At 43.4% G+C, this 25,430-nt stretch overlaps 1 protein-coding gene across 1 annotated transcript; it reads right to left on the reverse strand.

Moving 5' to 3' along the window:
- Positions 1 to 5,291: 5,291 nt before the first annotated feature.
- LOC311146951 (phosphatidylinositol 4-phosphate 5-kinase type-1 gamma-like) lies at positions 5,292 to 24,571 on the reverse strand (the record flags this gene model as incomplete). The annotated part of the gene is made up of 18 exons (XM_084183565.1): positions 5,292 to 5,432; positions 5,957 to 6,031; positions 6,923 to 7,442; positions 7,521 to 7,604; positions 7,694 to 7,729; positions 13,035 to 13,164; positions 13,358 to 13,513; positions 13,677 to 13,761; positions 14,400 to 14,448; positions 14,560 to 14,643; positions 14,764 to 14,963; positions 15,267 to 15,566; positions 16,151 to 16,303; positions 18,695 to 18,812; positions 19,011 to 19,141; positions 20,159 to 20,254; positions 20,378 to 20,415; positions 24,454 to 24,571. 18 exons carry the CDS (start codon positions 24,569 to 24,571, stop codon positions 5,292 to 5,294), a joined length of 2,514 nt encoding a protein of 837 aa, XP_084039691.1.
- Positions 24,572 to 25,430: the final 859 nt, after the last annotated feature.

Here is a 25,430-nt window from a genome sequence, read left to right on the forward strand (position 1 = left end):
TATCTGTTCTTAGTTCTGTACTTTTTGAATGGGGCATGTTTATTTAAAATTGAGAGGAAATTACTTTTAAAGAACAACCAGGCATCCTCTACTGACGGAATGAGATCGATATCCATCCAGGATACCTGGGCCAGGTCAATTAGGAAGGCCTGCACGCTAAAGTTACGGACGCAGGCAATAAGGCAGTGATCGCTGAGATCCTGGTTGAAGACAGCGGAGGTGTATTTAGAGGGTAAGTTAGTCAGGATGATATCTATGAGGGTGCCCTTGATTACAGATTTAGGGTTGTACCTGGTAGGTTCGTTGATAATTTGTGTGAGATGGAGGGCATCTAGTTTGGATTGTAGGATGGCCGGGGTGTTAAGCATATCCCAATTTAGGTCACCAAGCAGTACGAACTCTGAGGATAAATGGGGGGCAATCAATTCACATATGGTGTCCAGGGCACAGCTTGGGGCTGAGGGGGGTCTGTAGCAAGCGGCAACAGTGAGAGACTTATTTCTGGAAAGGTGGATTTTTAGAAGTAGATGCTCAAACTGTTTGGGCACAGACCTGGATAGTATGATAGAGCTCTGCAGGCTATCTCTACAGTAGATTGCAACTCCACCCCCTTTGGCAGTTCTACAGTGGGGGAAAAAAGTATTTAGTCAGCCACCAATTGTGCAAGTTCTCCCACTTAAAAATTATTATATTATTATATTTTTTAAAAGATGAGAGAGACGTGTAATTTTCATCATAGGTACATGTCAACTATGACAGACAAAATGAGAAAAAAAAATCCAGAAAATCACATTGTAGGATTTTTAATGAATTTATTTGCAAATTATGGTGGAAAATAAGTATTTGGTCACCTACAAACAAGCAAGATTTCTGGCTCTCACAGACCTGTAACTTCTTCTTCAAGAGGCTCCTCTGTCCTCCACTCATTACCTGTATTAATGGCACCTGTTTGAACTTGTTATCAGTATAACATTTGCAAATAAATTCATTAAAAATCCTACAATGTGATTTTCAGGATTATTTTTTCTCAATTTGTCTGTCATAGTTGACGTGTACCTATGATGAAAATTACAGGCCTCTCTCATCTTTTTAAGTGGGAGAACTTGCAGAATTGGTGGCTGACTAAATACTATTTTTCCCCTCTGTATTGAGACAAATTACAGACAGTAGCCTACAAGTAGGAAAATATAAATGTATTTCAATATGGTTAAAATAGGCCTATAGCCTACTGTTTAATGCAGTCTAACGACGCACTTTGCTGTTCTACAAGTGGTCTGAGGCAGGCGTTAGATTACAAGCGTTTTCAAGTGAAACATTAATAATGATGGTTTTGGGAAACAGCTCGAAGATTTAATGATGCTCCTACGAAGGGTCTAACGATTAACTTAGCCTTTAGATGCTTTTGGGAAACCTTGTCCTGGTCGGTATTCGGACATGATTACTACAAGTTTAGATAACTGGCTAGACTCTAAAAATGGTGACTGACAGTCACTCAAAACTGCTGATGCACAACCAAATGTCAAAATTGCACCTTGTCTACTATTCTAACTCTCAACAGTAAGTTGAGACTCTGAGTTCCCCCCAAAAAACAATACTTTTTTGTGGGGGTCGGGGGGCCCCCTAGCAGCAAGGGGTCCATAAGTGACCGCTTATGTTTCTTATGCCTGGAGCCGTCCCTGAATACAGTACCTCTATAGGTCAGATGCACCCCTGCGCAAATAAATAAATAGCAGCCATTATTTTCCATAACAAGTTAAAAGTATTTAAGTAAGAGATAGAACATATATTATTTTATTTTTACTCAGTGATGAACACTTTCCGGGGGACTGATGATGAAGTCGAGAAGTACAGTATCATTGACAAATTTGAACTACATATTTTTTCTGTGTGTTTTGTTTCAGGTCAATTGTGTTTTTCCCTTGTCTGGTTGCCACAGTGGGACAGATAACTTACAGATTGCACCTTTAGAAGGATGGACATGTGATTAAATGTCACATTAATGTTTATAGCCTTTAAACTTCCCTGGACTGGAACAACTTTGTCATCTTTTTTTTACCCTTGACATTTTATATTATTGACCAGGACAAAGTGCAATATCTTATTTTCCTCTCCAACCCTTTCGCTCTGTCACACACGCACCCAGACACACACTACCACACACACTATTTATAATTCACAAAATATATATTTCCTTTTTTTATTATTCTTCTTAGATGCTGAAGAAAAATGACATTGTAGAGTTACTAAGGAGTGTATGGACCTCTTATAATTTAGTATTTAAACAATCATGATAATCATATTATTACTTTTTTTAAAGTTACAGAGGTTCAGCACATACTGTGTTGGTCCTGTGTGGCTCAGTCGCTTGCAACTCCAAGGGTCGTGGGTTTGATTCCCGCTGGCGCCACACATCAGTAAAAATGTATGCATGCATGACTGTAAATCGCTTTGGATTAAAGCGTCTGCTAAGTGGCATATATTATTATATATTATATCTACCCTGGACCATTTGATCAAAATACATTTTTAAAAAAGGAAACTGATCAGGGAGGGAATATTTCTTAGTAAGGCAATTATAACACTCTTATATAACATTTGTTCAGTATATCGAGAGAGAAAAAATACCATTCCCCAGCAATAGAAACAAATAGCTCAACAAATAAATAAATAAACTGAACCAACACTGTCATTTGAACCAAAATAAACTGAACCAACCCCCCCCCCCCCCCCCCTTTTCTAGCCCTGACTTTGCTGATAACTACTTTATTGAGGAAAAGTGTACTTACTATGCCTGTGATATGCGGTTGTCCCACCTACTGTGGCTATCTTAGGATGAATGCACTAACTGTAAGTTGCTCTGGATAAGAGCTTCTGCTAAATGACTAAAATGTAAAATGTAAATTAAAACAATGATAAAGATATGGTTTCAAAGAACATTTACAAAATGTTAGTTTTAAAGTGCTAATAATTATATAAAATGTTCAGGTTTTCATGAACATTGTGACGACTTCAATGTGCCCTGTGAGAAAACAGGGCATAGCCCAATTCCAGACAGAAACGTTCACAATTCTTAACACAACATACATGATTGATTGAGCTGAATGTGAAACCATCACCATCAGACCAGTGAACACTACAAAACTGAGAAAAAAGTTTTGCTTCATAAAAAGACAAAACTCTCCAACATTTCACCATAGGAGTCAAAAACCTGACCATGACAATATAACAAATGATATTCAATTCATGATATTACAGCACAGTTAACAAAAGACAAGCACCGGTAACAAAAGACAAGCACAGGTAACAAAAGACAGGCACCGGTAACAAAAGACAAATATAATTCTTAACAAGACCAACTACAGTACTGTACGATAGTCTCTCTGGGCAGCCTTAGCTGATGTTCGGAAATAGTTGCAATATCGTTTTATTCACAATACTCCCATTGATGATTATGTATACTTTTATGTTTATGAGTTAATTCTGTGGCAAAGGGACCATTATAGTTGCATACTTACACTACCGTTCAAAAGTTTGGGGTCACTTAGAAATGTCCTTGTTTTCAAAAGAAAAGCAATTTTCTGTCCATTAAAATAACATCAAATTGATCAGAAATACAGTGTAGACTTTGTTAATGTTGTAAATGGCTATTGTAGCTGGAAACGGAATATCTACATAGGCGTACAGAGGCCCATTATCAGCAACCATCAGTCCTGTGTTCCAATGGCATGTTGTGTTTGCTAATCCAGGTTTATCATTTGAAAACGCTAATTGATCATTAGAAAACCCTTTTGCAATTATGTTAGCACAGCTGAAAACTGTTGTGCTGATTAAAGAAGCAATAAAACTGGCCTTCTTGAGACTAGTTGAGTATCTGGAGCATCAGCAATTGTGGGTTTGATTACAGGCTCAAAATGACCAGAAACAAATAACTTTCTTCTGAAACTCGTCAGTCTATTCTTGTTCTGAGAAATGAAGGCTATTCCATGTGACCTTCTAGGCAGAGTTGCAAAGAAACCACCATGCTTGACCTTTGGTATGATGTTCTTACTGTGGAATGCAGAGTTTGGTTTTTGCCAGGCATTACTGGAACCATGTCGTCCAAAAAGTTATACTTTTGAATCATCTGTCCATAGAACGTTCTTCCAAGAGTCTTGATGATCATCCAGGTGCTTTTTGGCAAACTTGAGTCAACTTTTTGGACGAGATGGATCCCATTATGCCATGCGAAAACCAAACACTGCATTCCACAGTAAGAACATCATACCAGAGGTCAAGCATGGTGGTGGTGGTGTGATGGTTTGGGGATGCTTTGCTGTCTCAGGACCTGGACGACTTGCCTTAATAGAAGGAACCATGAATTCTGCTCTGTATCAGAGAATTCTACAGGAGAATGTCAGACCATCCGTCTGTGAGCTGAAGCTGAAGCGCAGCTGGGTCATGCAGCAAGACAATGATCCAAAACACACAATCAAGTCTACATGAAAATTGCTAAAAAGCAACAAATTTGAAGTTTTGGAATGGCCTAGTCAAAGTCCAGACCTAATCCCAATTGAGATGTTGTGGCAGGACTTGAAACGAGCAGTTCATGCTTGAAAACCCACACGTCACTGAGTTAAAGCAGTTCTGCATGGAAGAGTGGGCCAAAATTCCTCCACAGCAACGTGAGAGACTGATCAACAACTACAGGAAGCATTTGGTTGGAGTCATTGCAGCTAAAGGTGGCACAACCAGTTATTGAGTGTAAGGGGGCAATTACTTTTTCACACAGGGGAATTGGGTGTTGCATAACTTTGTTTATGAAATAAATATGTCATTGTTGTGTTATTTGTTCACTTATGTTCCCTTTATCTAATATTAGGTTTTGGTTGAAGATGTGATAACATTAAGTATCACAAATATGCAAAAGTAGAGAAAATTTGAAAAGGGGCAAATACTTTTTCACAGCACTGTATATAGGACAATGTTAGGGTGTGTGAGTGTGAAGACGTGTGTGTTAGCGTTTGTGTGTGTTGGGGAAGGTGTTGCCAAAGCAGAGAAATAACATTTCAATAAGTGTTCCCAAAGAATCCTTCTCCATCCTAGTGGGTAGAACAAGCCTTCACATGCAGCTTGGGCCACAACGGTTACACAACGCCGTAGAAGCTTCATAGAGCTTCATGGAGCTTCGTAAAGCATCACAGCTTCTGTCTGTAGTCTTCAATCCTCTCAAGTGATTTGCTTACATTGGAGACTTCACTCAACTTACTGTTGAGAAAAAGAAAGTGGAATTTGAGAGAGAGGGTGAGTTAGAGTTAGGGTATGAGTGAAGGAAACTTCTCTGTAGGGGTATTGATGAAGTGCACACTTACTGTCTCGCTCTCCCCGTCAGAGCCAGGTCTGGACTCTGAGCCGTAGTGCAGAGGAGAGTACACCCAGCTCCTGTCCTCCTGATTCTGTTGTTACACCACCCAACCCGCAGGGGCAGCAGACACACAGGTCAGCATACACAGAAACAGGACGAAGAGAGAGAAAAGTACATTTAGGGAGGAAGACTTTCTACAAATCCTAAATAGCTCCTCTAACCCTATATTAGGTGTTAAATGTTTAGTTGTTTTGCCATTTTGCTCACACTTACCCAATCCTTTCAGATCTATACTACACAAAGTGCCCAAGGGGCTAGAGTAAGGGTTGATTTGAGATGGGCACTACAAGCTCAGAATCAGGGGAAGAAAGCCTACACATTTTACATTTACATTTTAGTCATTTAGCAGACGCTCTTATCCAGAGCGACTTACAGTTAGTGAGCGCATACATTTTCATACTGGCCCCCCCCCCCCCCGTGGGAAACAAACCCACAATCCTGGTGTTGCAAGCGCCATGCTCTACCAACTGAGTTACAGGGGACTACACCAGTCTGCACCACTTTACATTACACTACACCTGACTATGGCTTGTGCAACCAGCAGCCGACACTTACATTGCAGCTCGAGCTTGAGTTGAGCTTCTTACGACCCAGAATTGGGGAGTACACCCAATACCTCCCATCAGCATACTGATAATACACACACACACGTGCATACACAAAGACACACAGACACACACATGCGCACACACGGGTACGGACAGGAGGGTAGATGAAGAGAAATGGAAAAGGAAGTGAGAGAGAGAGAGAGAGAGAGAGAGAGAGAGAGAGAGAGAGAGAGAGAGAGAGAGAGAGAGAGAGAGAGAGAGAGAGAGAGAGAGAGAGAGAGATGACAGAAGGATGTTGTGACAACATGGGTGGGATGGGACAGTGGAGAGAGAGGAAAAAGAGAGTGAAAATGAAGAGGAGAATGGAATAATACATATTCAAAATGGATGAAGAAATAACATAATGTTGAATGAACCACTAGGCCAGATTGCTGTTGACGACACATCATGATATGACTGGGGTATTAGAAGAATGAATCACATGACTGGATTAATATGGATCAGCCAGGCATGAGCAACACACATGCCACAAGCAAACATGCAATCCACACCACACAACACAAAATAGACTGTTGTCTCTCCCAGTTGCTATGTCAGCAGAATGGTTATTATCAGGCATGTGGTGTCTCAGGATTCAATCCAACCTCTTTATTGCAGGGAGAGAACCAACATTGCCACATGCTTTAAAGCCACACTTTGTGATTAATGATCAATGATCCATGACAGCAAACTACAGACACCCTCACCCTCATAGATCAACCACGCTGTCCTTACTGCCCAACTGTAAGAAATCCAAAACCCCAGTAAACAAAAAAGAGCTCCAGGGCTAAACTCACACGCTGAACACTGTTACTTACACACACACACACACACACACACACACACACACACACACACACACACACACACACACACACACACACACACACACACACACACACACACACACACACACACACACACACACAATTACAAAGTAGATGTCTGAGACTGGCACCTCCCCCTCCAGTGAGTTGTGGCTGACGGACGAGGTGACAGACAGATGATTGGACGAAAAGCGTTCTGCTGTCACCTGGGGGCTCGGAGGGAGAGAGGAGGGAGGGGTGCTTGGAAGGAGAGAAGAATGGCGGGAGGAGGAAGGAAAGGTGGAGGCGGGAGTGGTGGAAGAGGGAGAGGTGGAGGCTGTAGGGACTGCAGAGGGTGGAAGGGTGGAGGCGTTGTGAGCTGATGATTGAGGGGTGGAGAAAGGATGAGTGGAAGAAGAAGGGAGAGTGGAGTTCGAGTGAGGGGCAGAGGAGGAAGGGACTGAGGGAGGAAGGGAACGAGGGAGAGTGGAGGCTGGTGGGACTGAGCAGGGAGGAGTGGAGGATGGAGGGGCGGAGGAGGGAGGAGGGGTTGAAGGAGGTGTAGAGGAGGTGGGGGAAGCAGCTGTGGTCTGTGTGATGACTTCCTCCTCTGTTACTTTAGAGTCCTGAAGGTCCTCTGGAACCACACTGTGACAGAGATAGACACACTGCTGTCAGACAGGCGATAATGTGTGTGTGTGTGCGTTCGTATGTGTGAGTGTGTACCTGGTTGTAGGTTCCCTCTTCACCTCTACAGCAACAGTGATGGTCTGCTCGTGCACCTCCACTACTTCTTTCTGTGGCCTGAAACTACATGGGACAGCACAGGAAGTGACATCAGAATGGTCAGATAAGAAGAGATGTATTAGATTGAAAGGGCATGAAATAAGACTGCTTACCTGCCCTCACGGTCCCGTGGAGAGTGGGTTGGCCTCCTGTGGGGTAGAACAGGGACAGGTAAGTGAGTATCTGTAGGATTGTGTGTGTGTTAGAGAAAAATATATACTTTTTTAGGGCCAATACCAGTTTTTGGTGGTCAAGGAGGCCGATAATTTTAGGCCGATATTCAATTTCATTAAATTTGAACATTTTGATGACGACATTTCCCAGAGACAGCCATGTATGCATTAATGCATCAATTTTAAAATCAAACAATACATTTGACTTTGTTTTTACCAATCTGACTACATAACATAATAGTAAAAATACATTTTGAATGGTAAAATTGTAGATAAACTGGGTAAATTAAGATGGCATAGGCCTACTCACAATACAGGTGAATGCATATTCAGTAGGAGTATGTGCATGCATTGAGTTATTGAGCTTGTTTTGGCTGATCAGTGGAGTCTATGGTGCTACAGATGACAAACAATCTGTTTGCCTTCCATTTGGGACTTATATTAGCCTACTGATCAACATCTGCATTGAAGCATTACTCCAGCATGTCACGTCTGTATGGAAGGACATCATATAGGCACTGCTGTTACACTGAACAAAAATATAAACGCAACATGTAAAGTGTTGGTCCCATGTTTCATGAGCTGAAATAAAAGACCCCAGAAATTTTCCACATGCACAAAACATTTATTTCTCTCAAATGTTGTGCACAAATGTGTTTATATCCCTGTTAGTGAGCATTTCTCCTTTGCCAAGATAATCCATCCACCTGACAGGTGTGGCATATGAATAAGCTGATCAAACAGTATGATCATTACACAGGTGCACCTTGTGCTGGGGACAATAAAAGGCCACTCTAAAATGTGCAGTTTGGTCACACAACACAATGCCACAGATGTCTCAAGTTTTGAGGAAGTGTGCAACTGGCATGCTGACTGCAGAATTGTCCACCAGAGCTGTTGCCAGAGAATTAATTGTTCATTTCTCTAGGATAAGCCGCCTCCAACGTTGTTTTAGAGAATTTGGCAGTAAGTCCAACCAGCCTCAAAACCACAGATCACGTGTAACTACGCCAGCCCAGGAACTCCACATCCGGCTTCTTCACCTGCGGCATCATCTGAGACCAGCCACCCGGATAGCTGATGAAACTGTAGGGTCTCAGGGAAGCTCATCTGCGTGCTCGTCATCCTCACCAGGGTCTTGACCTGACTGCAGTTTGGCGTCGTAACCGACTTCAGTGGGGAAATGCTCACCATCGATGGCCACTGGCAACTGGAGAAGTGTGCTCTTCACGGATGAATCCTGGTTTCAACTGTACTGGGCAGATGGCAGACAGTGTGTATGACATCGTGTGGGCGAGCGGTTTGTTGATGTCAACATTGTGAACAGAGTGTCCCGCATGGTGGCTGTGGGGTTATGGTAGCGGCAGGCATAAGCTACGGACTAGAACACAATTGCATTTCATCTATGGCAATTTCAATGCACTGAGATACCGTGATGAGATCCTGAGGCCCATTGTCATTCATCCGCTGCCATCACCTCATGTTTCAGCATGATAATGCACGGCCCCATGTCGCAAGGATCTGTACACAATTCCTGGAAGCTGAACATTTCCCAGTTCTTCCATGGCCTGCATACTCACCAGACATGTCACCTATTGAGCATGTCTGGGATGCTCTGGATCGACATGTATGACAGCGTGTTCTAGTTCCTGACAATATCCAGCAACTTTGCACAGCCATTGAAGAGGAGTGGGACAACATTCCACAGGCCACAATCAACAGCCTGATCAACTCTAGGCAAAGGAGATGTGTCATGCTGCATGAGGCAAATGGTGGTCACACCAGATACTGACTGGTTTTCTGATCCATGCCACTATCTTTTTTTAGGTACACTACATGACCAAAAGTATGTGGACACCTGCTTGTCGAACATCTCATTCCAAAATCATGGGCATTAATATGGAGTTGGTCCCCCCTTTGCTGCTATAACAGCCTCCACTCTTCTGGGAAGGCTTTCCACTAGATGTTGGAACACTGCTGCAGAGACTTAGTGAGGTCAGGAACATTAGTGATGTCAGGCACTGATTTTGGGCAATTAGGACTGGCTCGCAGTCGGCGTTGCAATTCACCCCAAAGGTGTACGATGAGGTTGAGGTCAGGGCTCTGTGCGGGCTAGTCATGTTCTTCCACCATTTCTGTATGGACCTCGCTTTGTGCACGGGGGTATTGTCATGCTGAAACGGGAAAGGTACTCCCCCAAACTGTTGCCACAAAGTTGGAAGCACAGAATCGTCTAGAATGTCATTGTGTGCTGTATAGTTAAGATTTCCCTTCACTGGAACTAAGAGGCCTAGCCTGAACCATGAAAAACAGCACCAGACCATTATTCCTCCTCCACCAAACTTTACAGTTGGCACTATGCATTCGGGCAGGTAGTGTTCTCCTGGCATCCGCCAAACCCAGATTTGTCCGACGGACTGCCAGATGGTGAAGCATGAATCATCACTCCAGAGAACGCGTTTCCACTGCTCCAGAGTCCAATGGCGGCGAGCTTTACACCACTCCAGACGACTCTTGTGCATGGTGATCTTAGGCTTGTGTGTGGCTGCTTGGACATGGAAACCTATTTCATGAAGCTCCCGATGAACAGTTATTGTGCTTACGTTGCTCCCAGAGGCACTTTGGGACTCAGTAGTGAGTGTTGCAACCGAGGACAGACGGTTTTTACGTGCTATGCCCTTCAGCACTCGCGGTCCCGTTCTGTGAGCTTGTGTGGCCTACTACTTTGCAGCTGAGTCATTGTTGCTCCTAGACGTTTCCACTTCACAATAACAGCACTTACAGTTGACCGGGGCAGCTCTAGCAGGGCAGAAATTTGACAAACTGACTTGTTGGAAAGATAGCATCCTATGACAGTGCCACGTTGAAAGTCACTGAGCTCTTCAGTAAGGCAATTCTACTGCCAATGTTTGTCTATGGAGATTGCATGGCTGTGTGCTCAATTTTATACACCTGTCAGCAACGGGTGTGGCTGAAATAGCCGAATCCACTAATTTGAAGGGGTGTCCACATACTTTTGTATATAGTGTATCTGTGACCAACAGATGCATATCTGTATTCCCAGTCGTGAAATCCATAGATTAGGGCCTAATGAATTTATTTCAATTTACTGATTTCCTTATATGAACTGTACTCAGTAAAAAATTGTTGCATGTTGCGTTTATATTTTTGTTCAGTGTAGTTTGAGAATATATAACATCTATTCAATGCAAATGGGTCCAACGTAACATCATGAAACAAGTATTTTTTGTCATTTTCCATGATCTAAAAAAAAAAACATTTAGCTGTCAGGACGCATCTCTAAAACTACTCTGCTGCCAGGATGAAATTCGAAATAGCTCAATTGGCTAGTTCAACTATCTGTCAAGAAATGAACGGGTTGTATCTTCATCCTACTGCTACGATTGGATAGAGCGAGGATGTAACTCTGCTCTCTTTCACATCTCCTCACGTCACTTGGTGCTGTTTACTGCTACTATGAGAACCAGTTCAATGGCGATGTTATTTTCTACGAAGCCATAAATGTGCATAATATCTAACTAACAAGGAGAGCGAGGGTAGGAAAAAATATGAAACGACGATGTATGTGTTGTCTGAATGACTCAAATCTGCCCATAGTTTGAGTTTTCTTTAAACTTTATTTAGTAAATATTTTCTTAACTCTTATTTTCTTAAAACTGCATTGTTGGTTAAGGGCTTGTAAGTAAGCATTTCACGGTAAGGTCTACACGGGTTTTATTTGGCACGTGACAAATAACATTTGATTTGATTTGATCTACAGCTTTCTTGGTCCATAAACATGCAGGAAGATTCTTATGTAGCTTATGTATTGCCAACCTTTATTTAGGAATTTTAAAACACTTCCTTCCCTATTACGACAATCAGCTAATCCGTATATCAACTGTCAATTTACGCATACGATTGTGACTGGTCAGATCAGCACACCAATAAATAGCTTAGTCATATGGCTCGCTGCCGAAAATGGTGCACGTTCAAAATGATAACCAGCTAATGTTAGCTAACTACGTTGCCTATAAGCTCCTATCTGATATCTTAGCACCATGTTTATCTAGCCAGCATAGTAGCTAATATAGCTTGCTAGCTAACACCACATATGAAAGGGTTAGTTATCGTAATCTTTGCTAACAGGTCACATAGCCATCTGCTTAGCTAGCTTGCTTATTGCATGAATGTCCGGGCACGTCGCCCCGAGCCTTATTATTAGTCAATTAACTAAACTAATACAATCATCAAGTTAGCAGACAACCCAACAGTGGTATGCATGATTACCAACAACTACGAGACAGCCTACAGGGAGGAGGTGAGGGACCTGGCGGAGTGGTGCCAGGAAAATAACCTCTCCCTCAACGTGAACAAAACGAAGGAGCTGATCGTGAACTTCAGGAGACAGCAGAGGGAGCACGCCCCCATCCACACCGACGGGGGCCACAAGGGAGAAGGTGAAAAGCTTCAAGTTCCTGGGTGTACACATCACTGACAATCTGAAATGGTCCACCCACAGGAAGGCCAAGAAGATCATCAAGGACCTCAGCCACCCGAGCCACGGCCTGTTCCCCCGCTATCATCCAGAAGGCGAGGTCTGTACAGGTGCATCAAAGCTGGGACAGAGAGACTGAAAAACAGCTTCTATCTCAAGGCCATCAGACTGTTAAATAGCCATCACTATCCGGCCTCCACCCAGTACCCTGCCCTGAACTCAGTCACTAGCCAGCTACCTCCCGGTTCCTCAACCCTGCACCTTAGAGGCTGCTGCCCTATGTACATAGACATGGAACACTGGTCACTTTTATAATGGTACACTGGTCACTTTAATAATGTTTACATACTGTTTTACCCATTTCATATGTATATACTGTATTCTCGTCAAGGCCATCCTATTCAACTATTGCTGTACATATAGTATTCTATCCTACGTATTCTTCAGATATACTACATACTGTCCATAAATCCCATCACATACATCTGCTAAATATGTGTATGCGACCAATAAAATAGCTCAGTTGGTAGAGCATGGCGCTTGCAACGCCAGGGTTGTGGGTTCGATTCCCACAGGGGGCCAGTATGAAAAAAATCAAAAAGTTTACTAACTGTAAGTCGCTCTGGATAAGAGCATCTGCTAAATGACTAAAATGTAAATGTAATTTAATATTTGCAGCAGGAGTTTGATTTTGTTCACTGTCAATACTTCTGAATACTGCACCTTTCTGTTGGAGAATGAGCTAGCTTGCTGCTGCAGTAGTTCTCTAGTGTGTGTGTGTACCTGAAACGTGGATGTTCTGGTGTATCAAAGGGTGTGGTAGGGAGAGAGTTGGTTGAGGAGAGAGTGGTAGCGATGGATGCTGTGGTCGCATCCTCCAAAGACGGAGGAGTATGGGGATGCTCTCTCTGACCTGAGAGGCGAGAAGAGAGAGAGAAATTATAGTGATAAGAGTATTAGTAATCTACCACCACAGCATGACACTTCACCCAAATAGCTGTGTTGAATGTCCTCAAATGCTTGTCGGCCTTTTTGGCTCAAACAGGAGAGCCAGTTTCCTTAGGTCAGCCTCTGTATAGATATATGGAGTGTGGTAACCGTCTTACCGTCCTCCTCCAGCAGAGGGAAGCCACGAGCCCCTCTGAGGTGCAGGTCTTCGTTCTCCTGGTTCTCTCTCTCTATGGAAAGCTGTGTTTGGACACTGATTTTGGGCACGGGCAGAGCCCCTCCTCGTCCCCTCTTGGAGGGAGAAGACCTCAGGGCTGGAGGGGAGGGGAGGCGAGAAAGAGGGTGGAGATGGATGAGAGAGAAAAGAGAAAGTATTCACAAGGAAATCTCAATTAATCGAATACTCAATATGTGGTTTGTGAGCAGAAATATAAAATAAAACATTTGTTATATGTAGTGTAATGTGTTCCTACTCACAGCAGCTCTTTCTAAAGACGGTGGTGCTGCAGAACTTGTAGAACCTGTCTGCATAGAAACTGGGCCTGTGGACAGACACTGTGTCCTGAGAGAGATAGAGAGAAGGGGAAACCATCTTAGCAAACAAACCATCAAACACATCTACACAGTCAGGCATACCGTAGTGAATTATTGAAATGGGAGAGTTAGTCCATGTCACCTTTTCAAACCTCTAGTTGGTTCTAAAATAATAACCTACTAGCCATTCCCAGTATCAGAGTAATGTTCCATCCATAGGCTACTCCTTAAAAGTGTAAGGACATTTTGTCTGTCTATATGCTGTTGACTGTCTGTGTTGGATTATGTAGCTGTAAGTAGAGCAGCTTGTCACCGGGCCTGTGTAAGCCTAGGAAAGGTGCCACAGTCTGAGGACTGGACTGCAGGGTGGCATTTATTGTCATGAATATTGCCCTGGAGGCAGCTCTGCAGAGTAGTCACTAGCTGGCACAGCCACAAAGTCATAAAATCTGATTTTAAACCTAACCCTAACCTTAACCACACTGCTAACCCTAATGCCTAACTCTAACCTTAAATGAAGAACAAAAAGCTACTTTTTGTTTTCATAATTTTTTTTCCGATATAGCCAATTTTGACTTTGCAGCTAGCCCATCTAGCAGAAATTGCTCAGTTCTGCCTCCCGGGTAAGATTCATGACAATAAACGTCAACCTGCGACTGGACTCACCCCGTCACTGATCAGAGACTTCCACGAGTGCTCCAGTTTCTTGATGAGCCTGCAGGACAAGAAAAATAACTCAGTGATTCATACATCATTATATTGGTACTGGTGCTTTTGATTAGTAGGACATCATTAGTAACTCAATGAGTGATTTTGTGAAATTGACCTGTAGGACTGCAGTATGTCGATAATTCCAATAAAGAGAAGGAGTCGCTCTCCTTTACCATCCACAGCAGGAATACCACCCATCCTAGAGAGAGAGAGAGAGAGAAAGAAATAATCTCATTTAGTGGGAGAGGACTCCAAGACTCAGAGAATCTATGTGTTTGTGTGTACATGCATGTCTGTGTGTGTTAGCTTGGTAACTCACGTAGCATCGTGGTCTAGTGTGTCTCTACAAGCCTTCCCTCCCTGTATAGACTCCATGGCAGTGGAGTAGAGGGCTCTCTGGGCCAGAGGCTTCTTTTCATCGCCCCCTGCTGGTGAGCCCTGGGACTCTCTCACAGCCTGGCCCAGGTTGTGGACCCCCAGCAGTAGACTGTAGTCCATGATCTTAAAGCTCTCTAGCACCTGGAGTACCACAGACAGAAAATGAAGATCAGAATGAATGATCGGAGGATCTACCAGACAGCACAGACACACAGGTCATAATGGCTTTCATCCTCCCCTTCCTTCTACATCCAATCTCTCCTCTCTATGCCAGTCTCTCTTTTGGGTTTTCCCCTGTAAGTCCATCCCAAACCACCCTACTCTTCCTCCACTCTCTTCCCTCCCCTTCTCTTCCTCTTCTCCCTCTCTCACCAGACAGGGAGGGTCTTATGTATTCCCCCCACCCTCTCCTCATTTCCCTTCTCCTCATCCTCCCTTTCTCACCAGACAGTCTCTCTGTAGGGTCTTTAGCAGGGCGCTGTATGTATCCTGATCCAGGGTCAGTCCTTCCGGTACATCTGATATAAAGTCCAGATCTTTAAAGGTGGGATTCGATTTCTCCCTCTCTTTCTTCGACGCACGCCGTTTATACGTGGAGCCCTTCAGGTCGAACTTGAGGTGCATGCGTACGGCGCGTGGTAACACATTGTTCATGACCACGATGCGGATGTTTTTACCACCAGACTGGACGCAGTAGAGACCAAAGAACTTAGGAAGCAGGGTCCTCGGGTTCTGATTCAGATTCTAGAGAGAAGAGAGGAAGAGGGGAGAAGGGGAAAATTAAAGAGTGAGAAAAAGATAATTCTGTGCCTATTTTAGTGTTCTTTACATGCAACATTGGGAAATGATTAGGACATCAAATCCAGTGAATTTTAGATATAATGTCAGTTTGACTAGTTAAACATTTCCCCTTAAAACATTTGTAGAAATAAGAAATGCCTGGGAAATTAATGTTCATTAAGCCATACATTGATACAAAAACAAGAATACTGTACAAAAGGTTAATTGATTAGCTTGCTATACGTTATAAAAACGTTATTATAATAACATTAACAAGACATGCCCCTGCAGATTCTGCCTGCAGTGACCCTGACTCCTGGCTCCTGGCTCCTGTCCAAGACACCTGACAGACGTGAGTCGGTTGAATTTAAAACCTCTGGCCGTGTGTGCTTAAGGCGTGTGACGTTTCTTAGTGATGTGCTTAGTCCATGGAAGTCCCTATTGGCGTCATAGCTGAACATAGGTTAACCCCAGGGGGCTAAGATGTGACCAACACACATGCACACACACATTCATTGGAATGAAGGAGGGGCTTGTGACATACTGACCATGTAGTATCCAGGAAGTAGTTTCTGCAGAAACTCCGCCTCCTTGGCATTGACTGTTTTGATGATGAACTCGTCGTCCCTGGTTACATAGAATATGGAGCCGCTGGCACCGGGATTGGACAGCTCGATTAGGGGCTCATTACATAGAGAGTACTGAAGAGAAAGCACATATATACACACAGGATACATCAGTGGGCCGTAGAGATAACATAGAAAATGGCACCAACACTGGAGAGGTTCATATAGGGCACTTTATAGGGTGCTTTAGATGGTCCTTCATTAGGCACTTTGCAGGGTTTCTACTTTCTGGAAGGCCAGATATACAGGGGCTTGAACAGGCATAAGGGGAGAGAGTGAAGATCCTCTGTCTCTACACAATGAGTATAATTAAGATACCCATGCACTCTCTCTTTTTCAGAGAAAAACTAAGAATGTTGCAGAATGGATTCCTCATGCTCATACAGTGAGTAAAATATTATATTTTCCTGTAATTGTAAAACTATGCATGTACATAGAAACCAATAGAAATAGATACTCCAACGTTGTTTCTGAGTAGGCCTATACTGTAACTGAGTGTCTACTGTTATCAGCTTGGAGCTTTAAAAAGAAAGTCTTAGTATGCTAATCTCCATCTGGTGCCGGTAGTGTGAGGTTATTGGAGTGACTGTGTGTGTGCATGTATTTACAGTATGTGTGTCAGAGTGTATGTGTGTCAGCATGTATAATGTCTGCCTGTGTGTTAATCAATCTGTGCATATGTATTCCAGTGTGTGTGGCCAGAGCATATGTAACAGAGGATCATGTTTCCTTGATAAATCCACAGGATGTCATATTATGCAATGAATCACCTGATGTAGGATACTACACTAACGTTCAAAAGTTTGGGGTCACTTAGAAATGTCCTTGTTTTCGAAAGAAAATCAATTATTTTGTCCATTAAAATAACATAAAATTGATCAGAAATACAGTGTAGACATTGTTAATGTTGTAAATGGCTATTGTAGCTGGAAACGGCAGATTTTTAATGGAATATCTACATAGGCGTACAGAGGCCCATTATCAGCAACCATCAGTCCTGTGTTCTAATGGCACGTTGTGTTTGCTAATCCAAGTTTCTCATTTTAAAAGGCTAATTGATCATTAGAAATCCCTTTTGCAATTATGTTAGCACAGCTGAAAACTGTTGTGCTGATTAAAGAAGCAATAAAACTGGCCTTCTTGAGACTAGTTGAGTATCTGGAGCATCAGCAATTGTGGATTCGATTACAGGCTCAAAATGGCCAGAAACAACAAACTTTCTTCTGAATCTCATCAGTCTATTCTTGTTCTGAGAAATGAAGACTATTCCATGTGAGAAATTGCCAAGAAACTGAAGATCTCGTACAACGCTGTGTACTACTCCCTTCACAGAACAGCGCAAACTGGCTCTAACCAGAATAGAAAGAGGAGTGGGAGGCCCCGGTGCACAACTGAGCAAGAGGACAAATACATTAGAGTATCTAGTTTGAGAAACAGACGCCTCACAGGTCCTCAACTGACAGCTTCATTAAATAGTACCCGCAAAACATCAGTCTCAACGTCAACAGTGAAGAGGCGACTCCGGGATGCTGACCTTCTAGGCAGAGTTGCAAAGAAAAAGCCATATCTCAGACTAGCCAATAAAAAGAAAAGATTAAGATGGGCAAAAGAACACAGACAATGGACAGAGGAAGATTGGAAAAAAAGTGTTATGGACAGACGAATCGAAGTGTGAGGTGTTCGGATCACAAATAACATTTGTGAGATGCAGACCAAATGAAAAGATGCTGGAGGAGTGCTTGATGCTATCTGTCAAGCATGGTGGAGGCAATGTGATGGTCTGGGGATGCTTTGGTGGTGGCAAAGTGGGAGATTTGTACAGGGTAAAAGGGATCTTGAAGAAGGAAGGCTATCACTCCATTTTGCAACGCCATGCCATACCCTGTGGATGGCGCTTGATTGGAGCCAATTTCCTCCTACAACAGGACAATGACCCAAAGCACAGCTCCAAACTATGCAATAACTTTTAGGGAAGAAGCAGTCAGCTGGTATTCTGTCTATAATTGAGTGGCCAACACGGTCACCGGATCTTAACCCTATTGAGCTGTTGTGGGAGCAGCTTGACCGTATGGTACGTAAGAAGTGCCCATCAAGCCAATCCAACTTGTGGGAGGTGCTTCAGGAAGCATGGGGTGAAAACTCTTCAGATTACCTCAACAAATTGACAACTAGAATGCCAAAGGTCTGCAAGGCTGTAATTGCTGCAAATGGAGGATTCTTTGATGAAAGCAAAGTTTGAAGGACACAATTATTATTTCTATTAAAAATCATTATTTCTAACCTTGTCAATGACTACATTTCCTATGCATTTTGCTTTTTCCTCCTATTCAAACACATTTCATGTATGTTTTCATGGAAAACAAGGACATTTCTAAGTGACCCCAAACATTTGAATGGTAGTGTATATTTAACCTACATATTAACAAGACTATCTGTAATGCTTTTACTATGGTTACTGTCTCTCACCAGGTAGTCATCGGGTCGGATCCCAAACAGCTCTCTGAAGTAACGGAAGGCCACGGGGGCGTAGGTCTTAAACCTGAAGTCTGGGTAGTGGTGGGCAGGAGTCAGGTTACTACCCTCACTGGTGAGAAGAGGGAGAGAATATGGGAGTGGGAGCCAGAAAGAGATAAAGACAGGAGAGAGAAAGGGGCATCGTACTTGAGAGTATCTATCATAGATTTGAGTATCTATGCACACACACACACATACACACAACCCCCCCTCCCCATTTACAAACACATCTTCCATCCATACAAAACACACACAATCAGAAACACACCTGGGGAAGAAGATGCTCTCGACCACGTAGAAGTCCTGCATGAGGACATCTCTCTCCGGCTTGGAGCTCAGGTTGCCCACCGTGTAGCCGATGCCCAGCTGGATGGCACCTTTCAGGGCAGAGGACGTGGTCTGTAGGGCACAGGCAGTCAGGTTACAAACCACAAGTCACTTAAATAGATCCATGAAAACTAATATGAGGGAGGAAAAGGATGAAAGGAGGATAAGTGAGATAGGAGAAGGAAAAGAAGTACAGAAAGGTCAGAAAGGTCAGGGGAGAGTGGAAGGAAGAAAACCGCCATCACGGTTGACAACTCCGTTGTGTCCTCCTCCCAGAGTGCGAAGAGCCTTGGCGTGACCCTGGACAACACCCTGTCGTTCTCCGCTAACATCAAGGCGGTGACCCGATCCTGTAGGTTCATGCTCTACAACATTCGGAGAGTACGACCCTGCCTTACACAGGAAGCGGCACAGGTCCTAATCCAGGCATTTGTCATCTCCCGTCTGGATTACTGCAACTCGCTGTTGGCTGGGCTCCCTGCCTGTGCCATTAAACCCCTACAACTCATCCAGAATGCCGCAGCCCGTCTGGTGTTCAACCTTCCCAAGTTCTCTCACGTCACCCCGCTCCTCCGCACACTCCACTGGCTTCCAGTTGAAGCTCGCATCTGCTACAAGACCATGGTGCTTGCCTATGGAGCTGTGAGGGGAACGGCACCTCCGTACCTTCAGGCTCTGATCAGTCCCTACACCCAAACGAGGGCATTGCGTTCATCCACCTCTGGCCTGCTGGCTCCCCTACCTCTGCGGAAGTATAGTTCCCGCTCAGCCCAGTCAAAACTGTTCGCTGCTCTGGCACCCCAATGGTGGAACAAGCTCCCTCACGACGCCAGGACAGCGGAGTCACTCACCACCTTCCGGAGACATTTGAAACCCCACCTCTTTAAGGAATACCTGGGATAGGATAAAGTAATCCTTCTACCCCCCCCCCAAAAAAAAATAAACATTGTAAAGTGGTTATCCCACTGGCTATAAGGTGAATGCACCTATTTGTAAGTCGCTCTGGATAAGAGCGTCTGCTAAATGACGTAAATGTAAATGTAAATGTAAGGAGAGAAAGGGATGCAGAAGAGGAAAGGAGTACTGTACCTTCTTGTAGGTGGTCTCTCCAGAGGCGTCTACTCTCCTGTGGCCAATCTTCTTCTCCTGACCTGGGCCTAGACCCTGAGCTGTGGGGGACGGCATCTGAGGGAGAAGAGGGGGGACTCGTTTTATTTGTGGGTTACTTCCACTGCAGTGCACGCTTTACTGCATAAAAACATATGTCATTTTAGGTATATTTAGTGTGTGTGTGTAACTAGCCCTCACCTCGCTAGTTATTGTAGACCTCCTAGGACCAGCGTCTTCTGTTGATTAACAGAGAAGAGAGAAAGAGAGAACATCAATACATGATTTAGGCCTAACTGTTAGATACATGCATAAACCAGGGAAAAAGGCACCAGGGTTAAGTATGCACCTGTTATTGCCAGTCGTGTATAAAAGACTGAAACCAAAGCTACACACATCAGTGTTTATATACTGTATCTACACGACTATTAAAGGTGTATTCCCTCTGGAAAGTATCAGTGGCGTTGTGAAGATGGCCCAACCCAAGCTTGTCTACTATTACCAGTGTTGGACACCATCCACAACACATACTGACATTACTGACACACACAGACGCACACATCAACCTGACACATGACTTGACCCATGCTACCCTAACCATACAATGCTGGACTTATGCCCATGAAGCCAGGTGCAGATGGTCATCACACAAGCACACACACATGGACCTATCCATCAAATGCCTTATACTACGCTTATATTCTTTACACCTGGTTCTAGGCTCAAATAGCATTACAGGTGTAGAAATACAGTGCAGTAGAGGGTAGTTAACTAATGCTGATGCATTAAAATAACAAATTAAATCAAAATGAAATGCTGATGAATTAAAATAACAAATTAAATCAAAATACCCACTAGCAGTACGTCAACGCTAATCCTTCATGGATATGTACACAAGCACAGCCAGACACAACCCAAGAAACAATTCTGGTTATATATACATTCATATCTTTAACACCCTGAGTATGCGTAAACACATCTACCCCGGAGAGTTTTGAATGTCTCACCCAACTCTTTGTCACTCAAGCCTGAACGTGAAATAGTACTCCAGTTATTGCCACCAAAAACACACAAAAATACCAAAACACACCAAAACTCAAACCTGACGGTAGTTGGTGTCTGCAGTTGACGTAGATATAATCTATTTCTAGAGCAGATCTGTCCTGGGAAGGTGACTCTTTAGGATTGACAGGCTCTCTAATCTGAACTCTCTGTCATTGGTTGACACAACCACCGTCTCCCAGGAGACAGGATGCCCTGAGCAGTGAGCAGCCAATCAGAGTGCAGGATTAAGTGGGGTGCCCGCCGCCGGAACAACCAGCGGCAGGAAGTTGGCCCGTGAAAAGAAAGAGAGAGACTTACAGATGAGTGAGACAGAAGGACACCAGAGACGAAACAATGTGACACACTAGAGCCGACCCAATCTCGTTAGTCTTCGACCTAAAAGTCTGGCAATGACACTGGGCTAATGGCCTTCAGATCTTTTTGCAGGACTTTGCCAATCATGCAGAGTTCTAATTCCTAATTATATATGCAGAACATTTAGAAAGACATAAGATTCAGACAGAACACTCAGACATACAGAACACTCAAGAGACAGAACATTCAGAAAGATAGAACACTCAGACTCGAACCCAGACGGAACGCTCAGACAGACGGAAGACTGAAAAAGACAGAACACTCGGACACAAAACCCGTATGGAACACTTAGAAGAAGAACTGACAGAAAGACAGAACACTCAGATGGTAGAGCACTCAGATGGAACACAAACAGAATCGAACACTCAAACAAAACCTTCAGAAGGAACACTCAGGTAGCCAGTACCTCTGTGCTATAGGATTAAGGTCAGTTATAATATGCTGAGGCGCTATCCTCAAAGGACACCTATTACCATACAATACTAGTGTATCAGGGTCAACATAGTCTCGCGTTACCATGCTTCCAAGTCTCGTTCATCACCCGGTTATTCAGGAGCAAAGTGAGAAATTTGCGTCAGTGCCTAAGACCCTGGCATCCTTGTATGCTCAACGGTACTTTTTGCAATATAGACTGAAAAGACTGAATGTTTCAGATCATACAATGACTGATTGGGTTTCCAGAGGTATCTGCATTTCCAGGGATTGCATTGGAATTTGTAGGCATTAGACTGCTAGGCGTGTGTGTTTTATGATATAAAGAGGATTAGGCCTCTCACTGGCCAGCTCAGAAGATGGCTGCCTGATGGCGAGTGTTATTGAGACGTAAACAAGAGTTGCGTAAGACTGTCTAATAGCACAACACTGCCGACTAGGGGATAGAGCTGTTACATGCGAGCGTGCACACACACGCACACGTGCATGCACACGATGCTGTACACACAAGTGTGCTCACAGGCACACACACATCCCTCATTTCCACCATAGGAGATTTGAGACCATTCCTTCAGGCTTGAGTAGGTGCAGTTTTGTGTGAGTGCCAACACTTAGTAAGAGAAATCAGACTGCTCAGATAGCAATGTAAACTGATTATTCAAAACATTAAAAAAACCTGCTCTTTCCATGACAGACTGACCAGGTGAAAGAGGCGAGAGAGGAAGAGAGGAGGCTAGAGGTCTGCTGGATGAGGATTGTACCAGATGCCAGTCTCTAGCGCCATCACTAGTCTAAGTGCTGCTGATAAGCTGATTATAGCAGATAATGCTCTGCTACTATGTGTGTGTGTGTGTGTGTGTGTGTGTGTGTGTGTGTGTGTGTGTGTGTGTGTGTGTGTGTGTGTGTGTGTGTGTGTGTGTGTGTTGGGGGAGTTGCTGCTTCTCTACAGATGGAAAACTGTGCTAATTCAATAGGCAAATGACTGCAAGAAGAGCTGCTAAGAAAACCAGTCAATTATGTTCTACGATTCAAATGTATGTGTGAACTATGAACACAAACACCCCTGTTGCCCATTCAATTTCCATTTACTCCATGTGCAATAGGGAATCTGCCAAGGCATTGAAATTCACTGTTCATTCATTCCTACTCCATACTGTTCATTCTCTCATACTTGGTTTGAAAAAGGAGAAAATCACTGGTGTGTGTATGTGCAGTGTTCAACTCTGCTTGAACAGCTTTACTGAGAGGAAGCACAGAAGATGGAGTACAGCTTGATGGTTCGGTTAACACAACATCTAATACACACATACTGCTTCCAGTTCCTTTCTGACGCTTGTCTTATCATCTTTAAATAAAGATTGGTTACATTATACTGCTGTTATACCAGAGTAATAGCAGTGGAACTATGTAATAGTCTATTGTGACAGAAACAAAATTGAGTAGCTGGCCAGCGCACTTGAGAGAGTTGGTTCTGGGTTCAGTAATAGATCTCCTGTAATGGACTAGAATACAACGAAGGACTTACACAGCTTACATACATATCTGGTACAAGGTGTTCTTCCTATATTCAAGGCTACCTAGGAATATTTTAATATAGGCTAAACTGTTGCGCTGTTGCCTATATACTCTGCCTGCCCCTAGGTGCGAGCCTGTTCTCCTGGTCATTCAGTGACACTCAGGTAAAGCAGAGGCAGAGAGGCTCAGGACATTTCTGTTCATTTATAATTCAACCCCATGCATTAGGTTTCAATCGGCTTCCTGGTGTTTCATCTTTAATTGTAACACTTTTATGTGACAAAGACATTGGCCTAGTTTGATCTATATAGGGAAAGGGGATACCTAGTCAGTTGTACAACTGAATGCATTCAACTGAAATGTGTCTTCCGCATTTAACCCCACCCCTCTGAATCAGAGAGGTGAGGCGGGCTGCCTTAATCGACATCCACGATTAAATAGGATAGTGAAGATGATTATCAAAAATCATATAGATTCAGGAGGGCGACCACTTTCACATAGTCAGGCCCTGGACATTGCCTACCAACTACTGCATGCTGTACATTTTAATCAGGACAAGGTCAGCTTCTGTATGCTCAATGTTTGCATTAATTCATTAGGCTTTTCCTTTTGGTGGTTGCTGGCAGCTTGTCATTGTCTTTAGAAATAGCAGGATGACCATATTGGTTAACTATAGGCCTATTAACATAAATCATTTCTTAGGTCTGGAAACTGACAGATCATTTAGTCTACTGAGAAAAACCATAATCGATAGCTGGACCAAAACCTGAATGAACCCTTATATGCACCATCGAACGGTGCCAGCGCTCTACAGACACTTTAGTTCATCTGAACAAGCTCTAATGCAAATGTCTTGAGTCAATTAAACTCGTCTCAAAATAAAGCACAGCATAAAGCACAGCCATACGAACCCATGTCTCCAGAATCCAGCTTGAGAGAGAGGCCGGCCGTATCTACCTGGTCCGATCTACCGGCCCCGGATGTGTGCATGCTTCCTCCGGCCTCCCGGGCTGCCGCAGTTTCATCCATTTACAATTTCCGGATAAGCGGCGCGATATTATGTCCTTTGTTGATGCAAGGGCAAATGCGAACTGTAGCTTATAGGACACTCTGACATCACGTTGAATAGGCTAAATAGGTGGCCTCATCGACATTTCTTCAATACCAGGCTTATTTTCATCGTGGTAATTGTACGACCATAATAAAAACGGGTGATGTCTTGTGCAATAGACTACCGCTATATCCTAGGATACTGTCCGACTCGCGCATTATAAGCCCAGTAGCGTTGCATGGCAGCTGTGGCTGCGTCATTCACGTAGGAGAGTCTGTCATGCATGTCATCCGAGCATCCTTCTCTCTCTCCTCTTGCGGTTGACATGCACATTTAGAATGACAAAAATCCAGTCTATGCGAAATCAACTCATCATTTCATTGGGCATGTTTGTCCACTAAATGGTGTCGGAAAGGGTAGCCTACTGACAGCAACAATAATTTCCATTCCAAAATCGACAATAAAGACACATTCTGTTATATACAGAGTGAAAATCTTGCAGCAACACTGTCATAAAATAGCTATTTCATTATAGCACGTAATTGTCACTATTGAGTTCTATAATTAGTGTGTGTTGTAATGTAGTTAACAATTGCAGACCATAAACCCACACATTTTCAGTAGCTTTATCAGTTTATTCTTCATTCTTTCAAATGCAATACAATAAACACCTTCGATTGTCATACAATAACACTGGTACAGATGACACGATGGATTACAAACATATAAGGTGTGAACAAAAGTACATTTAGAGCTGGGACAGTTCATATCAGTGCTATGGGGATGCAGTAGTTCTGGTTTTGACTAGGGGTTCAGTGTGTTAGCAGCTACAGCAGT

Source organism: Coregonus lavaretus (genome assembly GCF_964263955.1).
Source record: "Coregonus lavaretus genome assembly, chromosome: 19".
NCBI lineage: Eukaryota > Metazoa > Chordata > Actinopteri > Salmoniformes > Salmonidae > Coregonus > Coregonus lavaretus.